The 20671-nt window shown below is 39.9% G+C and overlaps 1 protein-coding gene across 13 annotated transcripts in view; it reads left to right on the top strand.

Annotated features, from left to right (window-relative positions):
- Positions 1 to 20671, top strand: part of rap1gap2a (RAP1 GTPase activating protein 2a) — a 77924-nt gene that overhangs the window by 33007 nt on the left and 24246 nt on the right. For 5 of the 13 annotated variants that reach the window (XM_020587048.1, XM_020587056.1, XM_020587083.1 and 2 more), the window contains one exon: positions 19836 to 19920. In XM_020587048.1, the coding sequence (XP_020442704.1) occupies positions 19836 to 19920 (85 nt within the window). Of the gene's footprint in view, positions 1 to 4333; positions 5080 to 19835; positions 19921 to 20247; positions 20443 to 20671 lie in introns of those variants that run through there. The other 8 variants (XM_020587126.1, XM_020587135.1, XM_020587151.1 and 5 more) reach the window with 4 other exon arrangements.

The raw sequence follows: 20671 nt of genomic DNA on the forward strand, positions 1-20671 counted from the left end.
ACTTGTAACCCGGTTGATAAGAAGATTAAGAAGTGAGAAATTTCACCGAAGTGACATTATCACCTACCAGTGTTGGTGAGTAACTAGTTACATGTAACAAATTAAGTTACAAAACAAATGTAACTGTAATCAGTTACAGTTACCGAGAAGAAATGTGCAATTAAATTACACTTACAAATCAAAATGCTGGTGATTACAAAGAGGTTACATCTAAATATATTCTTTTCAGTAAAAAGCTTATATGTATTTATAACATTCATTCTGCTGCTTTGCATCTGCTGGCTGTGCAGGGAAGCCTTCTTATGGCATATTTCCAGACAATGTGGGTCAGCAAAGCCGCTGGGACAAATTTGAGTCTAACACAATCAAGGATTGCAAGGAGCTGTCTCTACATTCAGATAGGCTCCATTCATTTGCAGTATGCTCTCAAAGTTTGAAGGCTGTTTTTGACCGGTTCTCTCGTCTAACTTTGCACCACCTCTCGGCTGCCAATCAAATCAATGTGCATTGCTAAAGCAACCTGAGTCTGCCGTGCCTGGCTGTGACCAGCCAACAACACCAAAGTGGGTGGTCGTGTCGTTAAACAAGAACCACTTCAGTGCTGGAAATTCAACAGTATTTTCCTTTTGAAATCAGAGAAGGGCTCTACCATTACTGTGCAATGTAAAATTTGTTTACTGGGGTGAAAATGCTGTCAATATCAAAGTGCACCATGTTGACAGCTTGAGGATACATCTGCAAGTAAGTTAATGTTACCACAATCACTCAACCGGAATAAAGAGCCTCCCACCCCACCATGTTGTTTATGTCAGTTCAAGATGTAATTTAGCTTCATATTTTGCTCGGTGCACGTCAAGTAGGCTAGATATTTAGATATTTTTAATGACTTTTCAACTTTATTGCCCAGTCTAAAACATCTATTAGAAAAGTAATCCAAAACCAATTAAAAATTATGTGCTTTATAAAATGAGTGATGTCGAGTGCTGGCATTTCCTTTTATTTACTTTCAGCACTCATTATTCTATTTAATGTCTCATTTGTGACACATTTGCCATTTGAACTGTATTGTTTCCTGAGAAATAGCAGATGTGTGTTTCTGCGCTTACAGCCAGATCAAGGTCAAGATGAATATGTGATGGAACACATTTGCAGAAACTTCCATTCTAGTATCCACAGCAGTTGTTTTTCTATTTTTATACCAGTATACTGTCAAACATGGTAGATTGGAAAAACGGGATGGAATTGGAGAGGAAAGTGGGAAGAAGGAGGGTGTGTGTGTTTGTGTGTGAACTCCGCAGCAGCTGTGAAGGTCATTTTCTCCAGCGGGATTTCAGTTGGTCATTTTGTATGCACTTGGGTGTGTGTGTGTGTGTGTGTGTGTGTGTGTGTGTGTGTGTAAAGGCTAGACCTATTAAAGGGGACTGCCACCTTGTATTCTTGTTTACTATAAGGCACTGTACATTCCAAATTTGAACATGTCATTTATGTCTCTGTGTATCTATGTTTGTCCTGTAATGAGCTGCAAAGAGAGGTGTCATTGGTAGACTGGCATCTGTTTGTTTAGGGGACACTTGAGAAGCTGTGAAGTGACGGGAAAGGCTGCTTGGCACCACTGAGACTCACACAAGTGAGTGTGAGTGCAGTAAAGAGACACAGAGTTTGTGACTGTACATAGAAGCATTTGCACCTGGAAAACAACAAATGTTCAATCCAGTCTGATTTTCACTGACTAATTCAACACTGTAGCACAGCACAAAAGAAAAAGAAGTTTTGCTTTCCAGCAACAAAATTAAATATGTTCTAAGTGTATTTTATAAGCTTGCTGCAGTGTTTTAGACTCTATGTGAAAATTAGACTACTTTTAAACCAACAACATCCTAAACAAAGAATTGTAGCACTGTAAAGAAGGATTTGAAATAGTATTTGCCTTCTAAAAATATAAAATCTTAAAACATGTAATATATCGTTTAAAAGTAAAAATGAAAACTGTAGGTTTCATCAATGATTTTTATTTGGAAATGTCTGCATGCACACCAAATTTCATTTTAATCACTTCCACCCACTGGTACAGTTTGTTAAATCGCACCATATCTGCTCTGAATGTTTATTCAAGCTTACTGGTACATCTTAGCGTGTCACACAGAAACAAAGTCGCACCTGTGGGTGTGTGTTTTTGTGTGTGAAGGAGAAAGTGAGGGGGGAGCTAAAAGAGAGTGAGTTGTGTTTGTGTGTCTGAAAGTGAATAGATGCAGGTGTCTCATGTGCTCGCTTGATGACGCACAATGAGACCCAAGTGAAATGATCGAGTCCACAGGTGTGTGTGTGTACATGTAGATGTTTTTAACAGCCTCTCTTGTTTGATAGTCCAACTGAGGTGTCATCTGGTTTGAAAACCCTCAGGTGGTTTTGTGTGAAATAGCCAAAATAACAGATTCTGTGAATCAAAAATCAAAGCTATAATTTTTGGAAGCAAATTCCAGAAAGTGCAGCAACCAGAGCTCTACCAAGTCTTTTTTTCAGGTGGGTATCTAGGGTATACAGCCTTGGGGTCCTTTGGGCAGATCCTCTGACAGCAGTCTGGTTGCTATAGTACTGACCAGACAGAAAGAGAAATGGGACCTCCACTGTAATAGCTGTGTTTGTTTGCTTAATCTATTCCCTAGCTGCTTTTGGATAATTATTGAAGCATCTCATCTACTAGAACAGATGTCTTTGTCCCTTGACTTTAATGATGCAGTTATCAAATTATCATCTGTTCCAGGAATCAGAAACACCCCATTTCAGCTATCAAACAACATTCACCCCTTACTGTCACTGCTCTCACCCAGACAAACTGTGGCAGATGTGCACCGTGGTCTACTCTCCACTTTTATGTTGCTTGTATTGTTTTATGTCTTTGTCCTTTTCTGTAAATAGAGTTTTATCCTCACTGCTATATGAAAATCTCATAAACCACATGGATGTTTCTACCCTGAACTGCTGTTTATGTTTTATTTTGCCCAGGTAATCATAAAAAAAACTGGTCAAACACAAACTTGCTAGAAATCTGACAAAATCAGTGGGGGAAAGCCTGATGGTAAAGCTGTTTAATGTGACAGATGAAAACAACAAATCAGAGCTTCATTAGACTTCCAGCAGTGCACAGTGGTGGTACAGTTGCTGCTCATCCTTTCTTGAGTGAAAATACAGTGTGTGTGTGTGTGTGTGTGTGTGTGTGTGCTACAGGAAACATGGTGGGCATGATAATTAAAATGTTTGAAAGGCTTCTGAGTTTACAATTTCTTACATGCAATACATTAAATCAATCTGATCATCTAGTTCTTGGCAAGAAGTGAATAAGTGTATTTTCCAAGATGTTGAATTATTTCTTTGATGAAAAAGTAACCAGGCCAGAAACAAAAGAAGGAACAAAGTAAATAAACAGCCACATGGGTAAATGTTTAATGAGCTTTCTACGAGGAAGAAATGGATGAAGATACTATTTTGAAAACATTAAATCATTCTGCTTAATGCTACTAGACTTAATGCAACCAGTCAGACAATGATCTTTCATTCATTTGTTCAGACATTCATCCATTCATTCATTCAGTCAGTTGGTTAGCTAACACAGAGGAGGAAGGTGGCCAAAGATGGAAACACTTTAGATTAGTACAGTCCAGGAGATTTACTGCTTTATATTGTAACTGTTTTCTTATTGTAAGGCAACAGAAGAGAGAGCTGACTCAGCCTGGGGCCCAGGAGACTATGTCTGTTAGATGAACAAGAAAAATGCAGGCAGTTTATTAGTGGAAAGAACAAAAATAGGGGTATGTTGAAGAAAAAGTATGAATGTGAAAGCATGTTATGTATGTCTGTGTGTGTTTGTGGACGTGCTGTATGTAAAATTTGTTTAAAATTATGTTTTTTTTTTCACATGGTTTTACTGAATTTCCTTTCATTTTGCAAGGTTATGCTTCAGTTCCAGTGTTCTTGGCAAAAGCACAGCAGGACACAGCCTGATAAGCCTGTTTGAATTGAGATTTCACACCGAGGGGCAGCGTCCGTGTCTTTGTGTGTATGTGTGTGAGAAGGTGTGGGTGTGTGTGTGTGCATGCATGTACCTAGAAATCAAATCATAAAATCAAGCATAGTTAAAGCAAGGTCAGAGAGCTTAATATGAAATTATTAACAAGGTAGAAACAAGGACAGAGAGAGATGGGAGGTATACAATACCGTAGAGGGGAGGGGGAGGAGGAGGAGGTCCTTGCACAAACTCCAGCCTATCAGACAGAGGAGGGCGGGTCTCACAAGACAAGAAGGAGGGAGCAGAGCAGCTGCAGATGCAGAAGGAAAAGAAGCAGAGCATGCTAGAGGAGGAGAGAGAGGTGGGAAGGTAGAGGTAGGTAGACACAGAGAGATGCAGTGCTACAGAGAGCGTGTCCGCAAGGCTGTCTGCTGCACACCTCTTCATCCTCTCGTCGGGGACAGTAATGTGTTATGGAGCTACAATGCACAGATTCACTGCAGGAACATGGAATGCAGATAGAAGTTCACCTTGAGGTGGAGTTCACCAATACCACTGTGGACATTTTGGGATTGCAACAAACACTCGCTGACTGTTTAAGCCAGAACAACAGAGATTTAATGAGGCCTGACAACCTACCAAAGAAAAAGTGGCTCAAGAATCTCTAACTTGCAGATTAGACTTGTACCAGAACATCTGACAGTTAGGCTCTAAACTATCGAATTGTGGCCAGAAATCAAACAGGATTTTGGTTTGTCAGATGCTTGCAGCTGTCACCAAACCTGACAGCACACAGATCCAACACTGTGGCATCCACAACTCACGCTGGAACCACGCAAAGCCTCTAGCAAGCAGGTGCTGCAGCCCAGGAGCCCTGGAGCCAGCCTGACCTTGGACCGGTTGTCACCTGAACCCCTCCTGGCACAAGCAGAAACGTCCAGTATGTCTCAGACCGGAGGACGGCTCCACAACAAAAAGGCTGGCATTCGTGCTGCGGTCATTTTGATCGGACTCCTGCACAAATCTCGCAAGGCCAAGGAGAAGGAGAAGGAGAGGGAGAAAGAGGAGAGCGAAGGGTGGGTAAAGTTTGAACCATCTTGCTGTTTGATGAGGCAGGGATGCTGGGTAGATAATGTTTGACCTAAAGACAAGCAGATGGTCTGCAGTACAATGGGGATTGTAAAGAAAACTTTATTAAAATGTGTTTGTTTTTCCAGAGGCATGGGGCGCATTGAGCTCTTTATGGTTCAAAGAGTTTGCATCTGCAGTTTTATTATAGACCCTTTTTATTAGAGTGTGCTTATCTTTGTGAGCGTGTGTGTCTTGTTGACCACACTTGTGTGTGCATCTGGGTCAGTGGAAATGACAGACAAGAAAGTGAGAGAAAGGTATTGAGGAGGTCAGTTGAGTTGTGCTCTGAGTGCTTTTGAAAAGCAAACAAGAGGGAATCTCAGTAGAGATTGGAGGATATGAGCTGTGAAGTACGGAGAAAGGAACAAGGATAAAAGAAAGTAAGAAATGAAGGGTTAAAGGAGAGAGCTGTGGAGAATAAGAAGGAAATGCTCCATAGCGAAGGCTGTCCACTCTTTTTTTTACTCATGTTTTTCTGATATGCTGATGTAACTGTAGTATTTTTTAGCATAAGGGCTGTATGCGCACATGTTCATACACCATTGGATGAACTGACTAAGTGTACAATAGGTAAGCAGGATACAGCACTGAAAAGATTAGACCCCCATGCTTTACTGCCCAGGAACTTCAACCAAACAGTAGCTGTAAATGCGGTATTAAAGCTACCAAGAAAGCAACAAAGCTCATGTTTATATTTGCAGGTAATCTCTTGAGGACTGTATTTCTGAATGCCTTTCCGAAAACTACTTCTTCAGAATCTACCACTTCAAATACAAGGGGGTTTTCCCTGCATGCTGTGTTGTAGCCAGATCATACTGCTAATACTACAGTACTGTAGATGAGTACAGTCAATAATAAGACCCATGGGAATGTCTCACCTGGTAACAAAACCTGATTACAAACAGTGTGTGAGGTTGGAAAGGTTGAGACTGCTAAACCTCCCCTTCCCCTCACTAAGCCTTCCATGAATAGGCCTGTTTTGGCCAAGCTAACATTAGCAGCATGTACAGTTAAACTGGAATCTGATCTTATTGTGGTGAGTAGTAGTGCTATACTGTATCAGTGCAGTCTGATGCACTTTGCTACTCTGTTCTAATAGCATGGACTAAAATAGATTGTATCAAAATAGACTGTAACTCACTTTGCAAATGCTGATAAGTTTATCTGACCTTGTGCATGTGTGTGCGTGCCTGGTATTACTCATATTGTGGGACTCAAACCTGTTTTCACAGTCAGACTTAACCTTCCTTGTGTGAAACAGATGTACATTCTTGAATTTTAGGGTGACAACTTGGTTTAGGGTTATGGTGATGTTAGAGTTAGGTTAAGGTAAGTCTCCAGGAAAGGAATGTAAGTTGATGTAACGTCCCTGCAGGGAGTGAAAACAAACGTGTTGTGTGTATAATTTACCTTCGGTTAGTGTAAAATTAACCCCCAGAGGAGAGGCTGGATTAGCAACTCTATATATCAGGCACATGCCTCAGATCTCCCGGGGCTCCTAAAAGCTGTAGGTTAATTGCGTGACAGTTGGTTTATGGTGATTACTAATTATAGTATAGTTTAGGTATATGCAGAATAAAACAACTGAAATAATAAAGACCTGTAATCTAATCGTAAAGTCTTGTTGTATAAGGAACCAAACCTGTATTATTTTATCTTATATTACATTGATATTGTGTGTATTCCCAATTACATGGGTCTTTAATTACCAGCAGCCAGGTGGTTTTTCAATGTACAGTAAGTGGTTGGTTTCAGAAAAATGTTCACTTGATTCTAAACAGGGTGCAGACACAGTGAGTATCTGCCAGGTCACACGCAGATACAAATATTCCCTGAATCCACCCAATTTGTTTAAAAACAGGATCACTATTTGCATGTTTTTGACATGCTTGCCATGTGATTTGTGATTTCATGTCTCATGTCAAATAACAAGAAAAGTACAATCATGCATTGGCAGCTGAAATAGCCCAAAGCACTGCTACAGCAGTGGCCTACTGCTGTCATTTCTGCTGTTGCTGTGGCTCATGATGTTACAGGCACACAATTTCAGATAACTTTAAGCTGTCTCTTTACAAGTTGTGGTGGTGAAGTGCATGATTGCACTTTTTTGGACTTTTACCACTACTATTTTTCTCAGCCAGTGTCAGAATATTTCACATCCTTAAAACATGCTTTTTCTGGCACTGAATACAAGGAAAGGTGAATCACAGGCTGATTGTTATTATTAGAGCTGGACATTTCTAACTATATAATAATAGGGAACACTGCACAGGCTGCTTGAAGAAAGTGTTTAATTGGGTTTGACTTTGCAGCAGAGAAGCTAAAAATGTGGTTTCACTTTTTGCCCACAGTTTTCTGACTTTCCACCAGGGAACACTCACAAGAGCACATACTTATACTGTAGGAATGCTCTTTTGCCCTTTTAAATCATAAATTATCATTATGAGTTCTGCTGCTTGTATCTGAATGTTTATATGAACCTATATGTATTAACATTCTCCACAGCTCATTTATCTCTGCAGCTGCAGGCCTCCCTTGTTTTTGTGTAAGATGTTTGTATCATTATATATGTGTGTGTCTGTGTGTGTGTAGGTATGCATGCACGAGCTGTTTGGGCAGTGCGATTAAAGTTACATTTCTCTGTTGGTTTGCGGTAGTGTGGTGCAGTAAGTGGGTATGAGAGAAGCTGTGTGTGTGCGTGTTTAAATAGAGGCAGGCAACAGTAAGACTCATTATGTAAGTGTAAGACCTAATCTGTAATTACAACATGTGGCTTCTTGTTCACACATTGTGTTGTCTCCCTGAAAAATTAAAAGCATTTTGAAAGATTGTTAATTATATGTGCCATCTAAATCGATGACATGTCATGTTACATGCATTTTAGATATATAGCCCTTTTCAGACATGGGATATGTACAGTAACATTGCCAATGGCTTTCTGTCACTTTTACATCAATGTTCCTCATAGCTTCATTCAGACATAGACACAACTGTGAGGAACACAGCCAGTGAACGTGCACAGTATTTACCAAACATGCATAATCGTCTTAATCTTGTGTGTGCCTATCCATGAATGCAACTGCAGCCACTGTTGTGTTGAAAGTGATCTGCACAATAAATGTTACTAGGTGTGACCTAGAAAGAAAAAAGGGACCAAGGTGCTCATTTCAGACATGAAGCCATCACACTGAGATGTCGTCAGATTAATGGAAAGGAGTGCATGTCTGAAAGTGGCCTATGAGACATAATATAAATTCAGTATAATGTGACAAAACTTTATTTGGTTTTATAAAATGCAGTATCCAATCTAATTAGCTGTTTTTGAAATTATTTTTTATGACCATACTGGCTCAGTGGTATAGTACGTTCTGTTGATTAGGGGGAGTTGGACAGAAATGACGCAGGAAAATGACCCTTGAGGTCATTTTCTTGAAGGCTTGAAGCTCACAGAAAGTGTCTCATTATATAAAACTTATTTGGTGACAAGCAAGAGGACTAAAATGTCCAGCTGTAGAAATGAACTGCTAACCTCATCTGTACATTATGCTTCAAAATAAGAGCCCAATCAGTTCCATTTGCTAATAAGCTTTACAGGAAAAGGTTCTTGCCTGTGCACTAACAGCTTATGAATATAAATTGGTGCTATGGTAGTTTAAATTTTGGTTTTGTTCTTGTAGGATTTCCTCGTGCTTTAACAGTATAAAAGTTATGATGGGTTGTGAAAGTCCTAAAAAATACATTTTTATCTGCTTTTTCAACGTTTGCATTTGTGACTTATGAAACTAAATCTTTCTGTATTTTAATTAGGGGTTAGCCTGACCCATCACAGATTGATCCTTTTATGCTTCCTAATCAGCCTTTCATCTAGTTGTCAGGGTCGTTTAGGTTTTATTTTTCAGCTATAAAAAGCTCAAGGCAGCCATTTAAGAAGGGAATACCTGTGGACACCAACCTTTCTGATACTACTTTAGGTTTCATGGACAATTCACTACAACATCAAAAACTAAGGACACAGAGTAAGTTGGAGTTAGACAAGAGGGCCGGCGCCACTGTCGTATGTGGCGACTGTGTTTCAGTGGTAGAGCCGTCGCCTCATTCAAGGTTTGAATCTCGGTTGTGTAGTCCACATTTCAAAGGGTCCTTGGGCAAGATGCTGAACTCCCAAATTGGTCCTGATGGTTAGAGCCATCAGTGTGAGTTGGCGCCACAGATGGCTGCCTCGGTTCTGTGCCGGAAACAAATTCCTTGTGTGTGTAACATATTTGGCCAAATAAAGGTGATTATCTTTACACACATACGTGGCAAGTACAAATGAGACAACAACCAATTGCTTAACACATAGTTGAAACAGGGAAACAGCTAAGCTGGCTTGTTTATTTGTTTTTGCTTGTTTTTTGGATATATTAAACAAACAAAATGTAATGTGTCAGTTTGTGATCTTAGATGCTGTGGGCAGAATTGTTGTTTTTGGACAGAGGCAGGTTCACCTTTTCTCTGTTTCTAGGATTTAAGCAAGGCTAAACTCAGGGTCTTCTGGCTCCAACTTAATATTGAATACACAGGCGTGAGAGTGATATTAATGTTCTCATCTACACTACCAGCCAAAGGTTTGGACACACTTAATGGGAAAGTGTGTCCAAACTTGAGTTTTTGGAGTAACTTTCTGCAAGAAAATGGTTCTTCCCGAAGTGTTGAACTATTCCTTTAACCAACAGGTCTTAGCAACTGGAAACAGTCTCCCTTTAAATCTCACCCCTTCTCATCCCTCAAGGTCTTTCTCACCTTCTATATTTTATTTATAAGAACAACGGTCAAAGTAATGATGAGAACAGACACATAATAAAATGTGCTGATGATTCGGTTATTAGTCAGCCCACACGGATGTGATGGAAGAAGATCACTGGCCTGTAGAGGATGACTTTGTGTCACAGCATGACAAGTCCTTCATCTTGCTAAATGTAGCAAAAACTAAGGACATGGGTATTGATTTCAGGATGCTGTCCTCTGCTGCTACAGTGACCGTTATTAAGGGAGAGAAAATCAAGCTGGTGGAACAACAAATATTTGGACAATGCTGTGAACCAGAAACAGTTTTAAAATCAATCAAGAGTCTCAGCTGGTGAATCAGTAGCTTTTCATCCTGAGGAAATTGAACTCTTCTAATGTTTTTCCTGCTTTGATGTCTGATGTAGAGAAGGTTAATAGAAACAGTCTTATCTTTATTTAGTATCTTTAGACATCAAGAATGAATGGGCTTGTTAATGTCTGCTTGGAAGAGAAGAGGCCTGAGGGTGGACTTTATATCAGTGTCTATCTATATTTTGAACATAAAAAAAACTTTATGCGCGCTAATAGCTGACCCCTTGGCCCCTTTTTGCTCTGTGATTTTGCAGTTTCCACAAATATGTTTTTTAATCACTTGTTATGGTCTTACAGTTTTCTGTGATAGTTCCAGTTGTCTGATTTGCTTGGTTTTGGTATTATAAACCCTGTCTGCTTTTTATAATTCTCTTTGGACTAGATAGATTGATTTGATTTGACAGATGTCTCTTAACAGGTCCCTTAAGAGAAAATCTAATTAAACAGTATTTAGTGGCCTATTTGTTTGAGGGTCTTTGTTATGAAGATGTTCAGGAGCTTCTGTGCTTCTGTTGCAGTGCGTAACAGCAGAAATGTAGAGGTCGGTAAAGAACATTTCTAGATTCTTCAGACAAATATGCACAGTAACAGTGATGCTTCTCTTAGGATTAGACAATCCCATATAACCATTCAGTTGGGTTTATGGAGTCTTTCTATAGTAATTGTGCTCTGCGGTGACCTTGTGGTTGTTTAAATGTTTTGGACAGTATACTCAGAGAAGAAATTAAATTTGCAGCTGGTCCCAAGGTGAAAATCACCAGGAATAACCTTCCTGGCTCCCTCTGCCACTTAGATTCAGTCAGTGACACTGCAGTCTGAAGGTTGTGGTGCAGAGAAGGGAAGTGACAGACACCCATATACACAAGACAAAACAGCTTCATTGCTTTGACATCTGTTTGTAACTGCACATGGATTTAGTCTTATTTCAAAACACACAGACAAGTGAACCAGACTAACACAAATAACAGACGACTGATAGTATTTTTAGTGTAAATGACTATTTGCTTTTTCTGCATGGTGTCATATTTAGTACTTGAAATTCATAGGAATTTTTGATTTTCAGACAGTGGACAAAAAAAAAGTAGACTTTTATTGATAGTTGAAGACTCACCAGCAGATTACTGCATATTAGCTGTTGATAGCCAGCTAATTGCTAACACCAGCACCATGACATGGTTAAAAACAATGTCTCCAGTTGACTTTTTAATGTTTCCAGCTAACATTTTAAAACAACACTTATAAAAGTGTTTTTAATATACAATTGATGTCAAAATACTTGATATTGTACTAGAAGACTGAGCTAAAGCTGCATGTTTGTTATTTCAGTCAGTGGTTAGTTTTATATTTTATTGCAGGCTATGTATTCAAGATGGTTTCACCCTTAACATCACAAAAGAATATGCTTTAGGATGACAACTCCCCACTGTGTTTGGTGAACATACTAACACTATCCCAGTTTGAATGGGGTTGCCTGGTTATAAATTTCTCCAAATTTCTCCAGCTCCAGAGAGCTGGATTGAGCTGGATAGAGTTGCTAGCCTACACTCTGGCAGCATTCATGACCAGGCTCCCACACAGTGGGACTGGCAGCTGTGCCAGTTGTATAATCAACACACTGTAGTTAGTGTAACTAATGAAGTGCTCCTTGGCCTTGGAAGTAATGCTCATTTAGAGCAGATAAACACACTGTTTTTTCCTTTCCTTACACTTTGCTCCTGTGCTTTTAGTTATAGATTAAAAAAGACCTTGTTACTGTCATTGCAGGTCTGTGCACACAGCTTTCAATCCAAAGCTTGACAGCTATGCTCTGATTGTCCTATTCCTGTTTGGTCAGTTGTGTAAGGTAAAACACATTTTAATTATGATTATAGACCACTTACTGGACTAGCATGACATTGTTACTAATACAAACTACAGTAATGAGCAAATCTAAACCTTAGACAGTGAAGGGTTGTAGTTTGTAGTTGGAGATGTAGTTAGTTTTATTTTAGCTCTACTCTATGTTGTTCATTAACCCTGTCCTTATTCATGTTTCCTTGTGCTGCGTGTGCTCCTCACCAGGGGCCTCTGTTGCAGCTGTAGAAGCTGAGGAAGCTCAAGTTAAATCCAAACTGAACATTTTAATTGTACCTTATCATTCTCTGAATATCAGTTAAATAAATCGTGCTTCACTATGAACTTAGCATTGCCTGTAGGTGAACTGGTTGCTACACTGATACAGGTCACAGAATCTGACGGGTCACAGAACACAGCATAACAACGGCGAAAGGCTGAGGCCAAGACTTGTCCTTTACACCTGATCATCAATATGACAAGTTCTTACTTTACCATGCTGGACACTGGGTGGTTATTTAAGCAAAGGATTTGTCAATTTCCCCTTTATCATGTCTGCCGTCCCACAAATATCACATTTTCTATTGTTTTGTTGACTTGAAAGTGGTTAAGCTGGTCCATCATATTTGTTTACACCAGCATAAAAAATATGGCTTAACACAGTATAATATACGTATAGTAGAACAGTATCGCTAAATTGACTTAAGTTTGTATTCCTTTTTTTTTCTTTTTTAATAGCAAACTCATTTGGACATGAAGCTTCAAGAAGTCAGGTACTTTAACAACTTGACACAGGATCCAAATTAGACCCTGCTATCAGAACCCAACCTTAAGCTGCCTGAAGATTTATTGAACATTTGGCCTTGTATGGAGGCTGTATCTCATGAAACAGTTTAATGTTTTCAAGTGCAAGTTTTTCATGTTGCTTTTCTTCACCACCTTACAGTTTTTCCTTGTCCTGTAGGCCGTTCTCTCCTCCTGCTCTTAAGCACAACTGGATCACTCATATTTCCGCTACTCCATCTCTCTCTTTTCCTCTTTACCCTCAGTGGTTTCCTCTTTTTAACTTCCTCTTGTTCCTTCTGTGCATTTCACTCCTTTTGTGATTAGCAGCCATGGGGGACCGCTCATAGCGGCTCACACATGCACAAAAGCATGCACACATTTGTGTGTGTGTGTTCGTGAATGGGTGAATCTGTAAAGCGCTTTCTCTGGTAAGGTAGAAAGCACTATATAAGTGCAGTTAATTTATCATTCATAAGAAGGTTAATAGCTGTATATGCACATGCAGTACACAATAGTAAATATAAGTTTCACATAGCGTAATAACCTATGTGTGTCTGTGTGTATGTACACCTGCCAGCCTTGTCTTGGGGAGTAATCAATGAGATGGTATTGTGTGTAACAAGTGTTCAGAGACCCATGTAGGACAGCCCTATTTACCCATCTCTGCACTGGAGATTGAGAGTGCTATTTTTAGTCAACTGAGATTTATTTATTCTTTCTTACCTCGCTCTGTGGCCTTCTCTTGTTCAGTGATCTGTCTGACAGCCATTCAATCTGCACCTTTCCCTCACTCTGTCTTCATAACCCTTTCCTTTTTTTCGGAGCCTTTTTGTTCTTGGTGTGGTCACGGTTTGTCCGAGGTGGTGGAGTCTGTCGAGAGGAGGAATATTCAGTGTCATCTGACAGATACTTAACTCTATTTTCTCCTCTGACTCAAGTCAATGAGACCGAGTGTTATTGGGAAATGATGAAAAAGAAGTAGGTTCCAGAAAATGAATAGGCTTAGATAGGATTTATAGAGTTTCCAGTGATATGACCAGTGGTGATGCCAGACAACCTTGTTTTTCCACTGCAATGCAGCACTGTGCTGAAGGAAAACTATACATGATGCAGACCGTTTGACATTCACCCTCACAAATATTTAAATGTGTCAACAATTTGTTACAACTGTCCGGTGTTAATAATGAAATAACAATCACTTGAAGATGTACACTCCTTTTTGTTGTTAGAAACTGCTCTTGAGCTCTGAACAAAATTTTTGTTAATTAGATGTTAACACTACATGTTATTATTCAGACTGAGCTGTTAATTTAGTTGTTTACCGGATCCAAGCACATTTAGTGTATGAATCTAAATTCACCTAACTGACTCTCAGAACTGCCAGGCCTTACAAATAAACTGTGACTGAACTGCTTCAGGCACCACTGTCAACAAAGAAACAAACGTGATTCAGCCCGTGGCCTTTATCAGTATCTCCCTGCTGTTGGGAAGTAAATCTATGTAAATGTCCATCAGAGGTCTCTTGGCACCAGTTCTGTAATGAGACAGAAAACAACACTGACATTTATAAGGTAAGACAAAAGATAAAGTGGGTAACCTTTTACTAGCGTGCAGTGCATTCCTTTGTGTTTAGATGATACAGTACAATATATCTGTCATTCAGGTCGTTTGTGTCTGTAGCAGTCATTTGGCTTACCTTAATAGGTTTACTAACACAGCACAGTTAAATGCTACAGTGCATCATGAGAGTATCATCCAGGGTAACAGACTTACTGCAGTATAATTAACCTGGTTTCTCTGGGAGGAAAAAATGACACACACAGTCATAGTTTCCTTGGGTGGGGCTGTGTGTGTCTGAACAGGGCAAGACTCTGACTGGTGTCAGTTTAGTCTAACACTTGGATCAAGAAATAACTGGAAGAGGAGAGGAGAGCCAGGAAAACCAAGAAGACAAGGGGGAAAGAGAAAAATAGTCAGAAATTAATAAAAATTCGAAAGATGAGGGGCAAGAGAGAAATGATTCACACTTTTATTTCCTATGTACAAGGAATTTAACTTGAGAAATGTTCAGACGCAGACTTTCCTGTGTAGTGGGCGGCGTAAATGGTTCTATACTATTAAAAATAAGAAGCACAACAGTTTCTGTAGTAATTTCCCTTAAAGGTGCAAACTGTGAGAAACATTTAGTTGTGAAAAATGTGAAACAATGTAAAAAAAGCACATGAAAAGCAGAACTGACACTGTTTTCACATTAAATATAACTTTAATAGTGCTTTATCCAAATTTGAATTAACTGTAGTTATGAGTCAGTCACAAACACATGCTCCTTAGAACTGGGTCTTAAAGGTGCACTGACAATATAAAATGTAAAATGTAAGAAAATGGCACAGTAGGGTTGTACAGACAACTTCCTTTACCTTCTGTGTGTTCTTGTTAACATGGTCTGTTATGTAATAAGTTGTGAGGGTGATAATGAAAAAGTGTGTGCCAGTGTTTCACTGTGTTTGAATTCTTGCATAATGTTATAAAAAGGGGTCTGAAATGTGTTATTACTTGCAACAAAGCCCACATACACATACCCAAAATCCATTTCCTTCCTTTGAGTTTATCAGCAAAGCATGTAAATGAAAAGCTTATTTTCTTCCTCTTCGTTCTACTTACAGTTTCTGTAGTTGAATGACCAATTATTGTTTTTGTCCACATTTATACATTACTGTATAAAAGCAATGATGTGTCTTCCCACTAGAGACATGTCACTCCTCTCCTCCCCATCACCATCTCCTTTGTTTTCAGTGTTTCAGCTTGTCTGGCTGGACAGTCTCGTCTCCTGTCTGCTGTCAGTTTTGTATCTATTCTTATCACAGTATGAGAGACGTTCCCACAGGAAACAACCGGTGACTTGGAGTGCAGTTGCCTCCTAATTTTTGCTCTCCTGACCTTTCCATATTTCTGCACATATCTGGGATGCCTGTTCTCTGCTGCTGGACAGCTGACTGACTCTTATGTCCTCTATGTGGACACAGAGTGATAGGCAGGACACAAAGGAAGAACAAGAAGACAAAATGACAGGACTGATAGTCATTTAAAGAGATATGACAGCACTGTGATGTACCGTACCTTACAATGTAACTATCTTTAATAAACTTTACTTCCATTGTATTCAGAATCACCTTTTCTACATATTCTCTGTAACAAGAGACTCTTAAAATGGTAATGAGAGCTGTAACTGTCAAGTCTAAAATGTGATGTTTCAGAGGATTCTGCTATGTGTCGTGATTCTTTATTCTCAGCCTGTTAATATACATCCGCCTTATGTTCCTTGACCTACATGCACCCCATTTCTTTGCAACCCTCATCCTTTTCCTTTTGTCTGTTTCCTATTGCTGTTTTATGATCTCCATTAGAGAAGCCATCTCTTGTGTAATTGTCCAATAGGCATGACAATCAGGCTCCTCATCAAGTTCCATAACAAATATTAAGCAGAACTGGAAGCATGAGTGTGCAGTAAGCCCCTGGGAGAGGCCTCATAGCCGAGACCTGCAGTTCACCCTTTCCCCAATCTTTCCGGCTCTGTCCTCCATTCTTTATTTATATCCACTCTGGACCCTTCATTACCCAGATTTCCAGATTTCATATCCTGTCTCCTCTTCCTGCGATCAGCCCATCATGTGGGGATGTGTACAGAGGTGTTGTTTCTCTGTTTTTCTCACTTTCTCACACAGTCATTCGCTTTTGGTGTACATGCTTGTGTCCGATGTCCCGCTGTCCTAATTTTCTCTCAAGGGTGTAATCAAAACATGAAACGACAGATGTATCACAGTATCTAACTTTATCTGTCTTTCTCTCTCACACAAACACATACTCATTACCTGCATCATTAGATAAACATGATGACTGTGCAAATGTAATTACCGTTGAATCAACCATAATTAGCGTCAGCTAAATGCAAGCAGGGTTACAGACATGCTGCTGTAAGAAAGGTACATCTTGTACTACTTTGGAAGTAAATGTGGAGCATGATTTGCCCTATATTTTTTGCCCAGAAGGTTTACAATCATTTAATATTAGCTCCAAGGGAGAGGGGCTTGAGTTAAGTTAACACTTTATTCATCCACTTGTAAAAATTCCTCCAACAACAACTACTGTATTTGATAAAATCCTTTTAAAGAGCATGTTTAGTGATGTGGAAGAATAAATTTCTCACTGTTCTTGACAAAACACAGAGCGGAAAGCGTCAAACAACCCCATACAGCTGCCCTCTGGCCCCTGCAGCCAGTATTTACTGCATATTGAAATAATGTAATTGTGTGGCAGCTGGTGCACTTTGGCACACCGGGACTTTTTTCTAACTGTTGTTTGTATCAGCTTGGAGCCAGAGGACTAAATGCAATTTGTCCTTGCAATTTCATTTCACAGCCCAGGTGCTACTTCTTCAATCCTATAAAAGTATTTAATGAAAAATTACCCATTTATTCATTAAATCAGAGCTGCAGCTGATTACACAGAGCCCTTCTTGAGAGGCACAGCTCACTGTGCTGTCTCCTCTTTCTGTTTTTTTTTTATGGGGAAAAGACTGCATTGTTGACATTATAAGAGACCAAACTTCTCTCTTATTTTGCTTCTAAATCTCTTTTCTGTTCTCTCATTCCTTTTTCTTTAAGCTACCCTTTCTCAGTGTCATTGGGTAAATCCTATTTCTCTTATTTTATTGTTCCTTGCTTGACCCACAAATTGATCTGGTCTGCCATCTTGAAAGACGTTCCAAAGCGCTTCTTCCTGCTCTCAGGACAAAGGATCTGGGTGCAAGGAGGGTGCTGGAGGAGACATGAGCAAGGATACATGAGAGCATCCTTTTAGAAAGTCTTTTGTGGACCGACACAGCCCATTATCAGAAATCAGTTGGATACTGGACGTTTCAGATGAAGAATCGGAGGAAAGGACGTCTCATGTCTCTAAAAACATGTTTCCTGAAATCTTCTCTCCTTCTCTCCAGTTTTTTTTTACTTTCATCTTTTCCTCTATCTTCCATGGGCAGCACTAAAGCACAAGAAAAAGATGCAAGTGAAGGAAACATGGGAAACAAGGATGCGATTAAGGAAATTAGGATTTATCCTTTTCCCCCTCTGCCCCTTGTTTTCTATTAGTGTTATATCCAGCTCCTTTCTTTGTTCCATTTTCCTCACTCTCATTACCTGATCCATCCTACTCTGCTCACACTCATCCATGTAACCAGCTACTCCGTTATTTAAGCCAGCCCTCGGTTATTCACTCACTGCCAGATTGTTGCCAAACCCGTTTCTTGTGAATCTCCGGTGTTCCTTCTCTCTGTGCTTGTTCCATGATTGAGCCGTATACTCCACACGCTCTTACCTTCTTCCTCCTGTAGACCACTTTGTGCATTGGCACTTATTGTAAAATACTGGGCTGTAATGTTACATGTTGTACTTGATGATGCTCTTAAAGTTTTTCAAAGCATCTTCTTTAAGTGTCTTGGCAGCACATCTCATCTAATGCTGTTTCCACACTTCTCTACTCTGACTCGCTTTCTCCATTACCTATTCTATTTAAATTGGTTCTTTGCTTCCTCCCTCCTGATGTCCCATTACATGCTCTTCCTCCCTCCCATGTTTTCTCCTTTCCTTGGTGGGAGTCAGTCACTGTTTCATCACCACAGAAACAGTCTGGGCAGCGAGGACAGCAGCTCCTTGTCTTTCACTCCCTCCCTTATCGATGCACAATTTTCCTGTCCAAACATCTCCTAGTGTGCAGGTGTGAGTCAGTGTGTGTAGGACAATGAGAATAGGTGTTGTCCTTGTGCCCATACAGGGCAGCTATAGAGACAGCAGCAGGCATCTGGCCCAGACACAGACATCTAAGTGAGTGGCCAGTGTTAGAAAACACATGACTGACAGCTGAAGAGAACAAAAAGAACGAACAATGAACAATGTCCAGTAAAAGCATGTTTTTTTTGTTTTGTTTTTTACTCCCACAGCCTGTCTTGGTTCTTCATGCTCAGCAATTGTTGTCCACCTTTGGCTACTATGAGCTAACATACTGCAGCATTAGGTACACAGTGGTGCATTGTGTGAGTGCTGTGGAAAGAAGTGGCTAGCACAAGCTTATAGGGTTGAACAGGACATGGGTTTGTCCTGAAAAGGTTAATGGAGACTCTGATGTGCTTGGGCTGTACTGTAACTTTCCATCTTTGTTTGGGTGCCTGTGAGCCTCAATAGAAATTGAGAGACTATGCCTGTCAACAAGCAGCAGAGGAGTGATAGAAACCGTTTTTTGCTGCATTTCATGGGTCAACTACAAAAGCAAACTGTTGCTGCATCAAGCTCTCTATTACACAGCTTTATACTGTGTGCTGTTGAGTGTTTTTGCTGCTCACAACCACTTGGCACAACTACATGATATAATGGTTCCAGCTAATGAAAGAATGGGGATATTAATTTTACATGAACAGTCAGTTAAAACTCTCATCCTGTCTGTCCATTCACTAAATCTGAGGTGATCACTTACATCTTTGACTTTTATAAATTATGTCTAATCAGTTTAGTTTGCCACAGGAGAAGCACCTGATACGATGTCACAAACACTCTGTAGTGGATCATACCATTTCCACTCCATAAAACTGTATGAGGTGCCTTACAGACTTCAGTGCTCTGATTGATTTACCTGAATCCTCTGAGTGACAGCTCAACCTTTAACATTTGGGATCATTAATGTGCATTTATGCCACAAAGAAAAACCATAAAAGAGAAGAAGGGGGCTTCTAGCCCCAGAGGACCGCTCTTAGTTTATTTGATAATGCTGAGTATGCAAATGAGGATGGGTTAGAACATTTGAGCATGAGGAAATGGGGATATTTAGGTCAATTTGGTGGTCATCAGCATCAATACATCAACTTTGAATATTTCGTGTTTTATCTTCTTCTCTCTAGGAAGCAGGAGCTGCTAAACATCTCCACCGTCCCTTTGGGAGAATGTCCCCCTTCACCGCCCCGCACTGCACCACCCAGCATGAAGGTAGGACTTACACACATTGATGTGCATGTGCACACAGTGGACCATTCATGTCAACACACATATACATGTTAGATGTTGATTTACTGAATTTTTCTTTAACACATTTTGACTTTTAGACCTTCAGGCCTATTAGAAAATTAACTGATTTGTGATTATATTTATCGGAAAATCACCCGTGCAAGGAAAGCAGTTCAGAGATGGTCCAGCATTTTTCATCATACATTTAGTCTTTGTCTTTGTTTCCCTTCCCACTAACTTCCCCTGCTCCACCCAGCTCTGCCCTAACTCACCTGGTTGTTATCAGTGTAATCAACCACTCCATACTTAAGTCAGCAGCTCCTCTTTTATGCCTTCTCAATTAATCTAAGAAGAAATGACTTATGTGACCTCCCAGAATTCATTCCTGTCTCCTGTCTCCTGTCTCCGATATCAACCTGTATTCCTCATCGGACTCTGATTTTGCTTGCCTGTTGGAAGTGTTGGTTTTTCATGTGTACGGATGCTTGTTTCTCATTGGCTCTGGTCAGTGTATATTTTTTAGTTGCTCTGTCAGAATCACCGGTGTACAGACACTTGTTTTTGTCCTCAGTCTGGTTTGTAGTCAGTTCACTGATGAAATTGTTTGCTGCCTGTATAGTTCTGCTATACATTTTACTTGTGCTCTAGTTTGCTTGCCATCATATTTGTGTGTTCCTGTTTACCTCTTTCTAGCCCATATTGTGTGCTCACCTGTAGCCAGCCTCTGAACCAG

This window comes from Monopterus albus, unplaced genomic scaffold (genome assembly GCF_001952655.1).
Source record: "Monopterus albus unplaced genomic scaffold, M_albus_1.0 scaffold8.1, whole genome shotgun sequence".
NCBI lineage: Eukaryota > Metazoa > Chordata > Actinopteri > Synbranchiformes > Synbranchidae > Monopterus > Monopterus albus.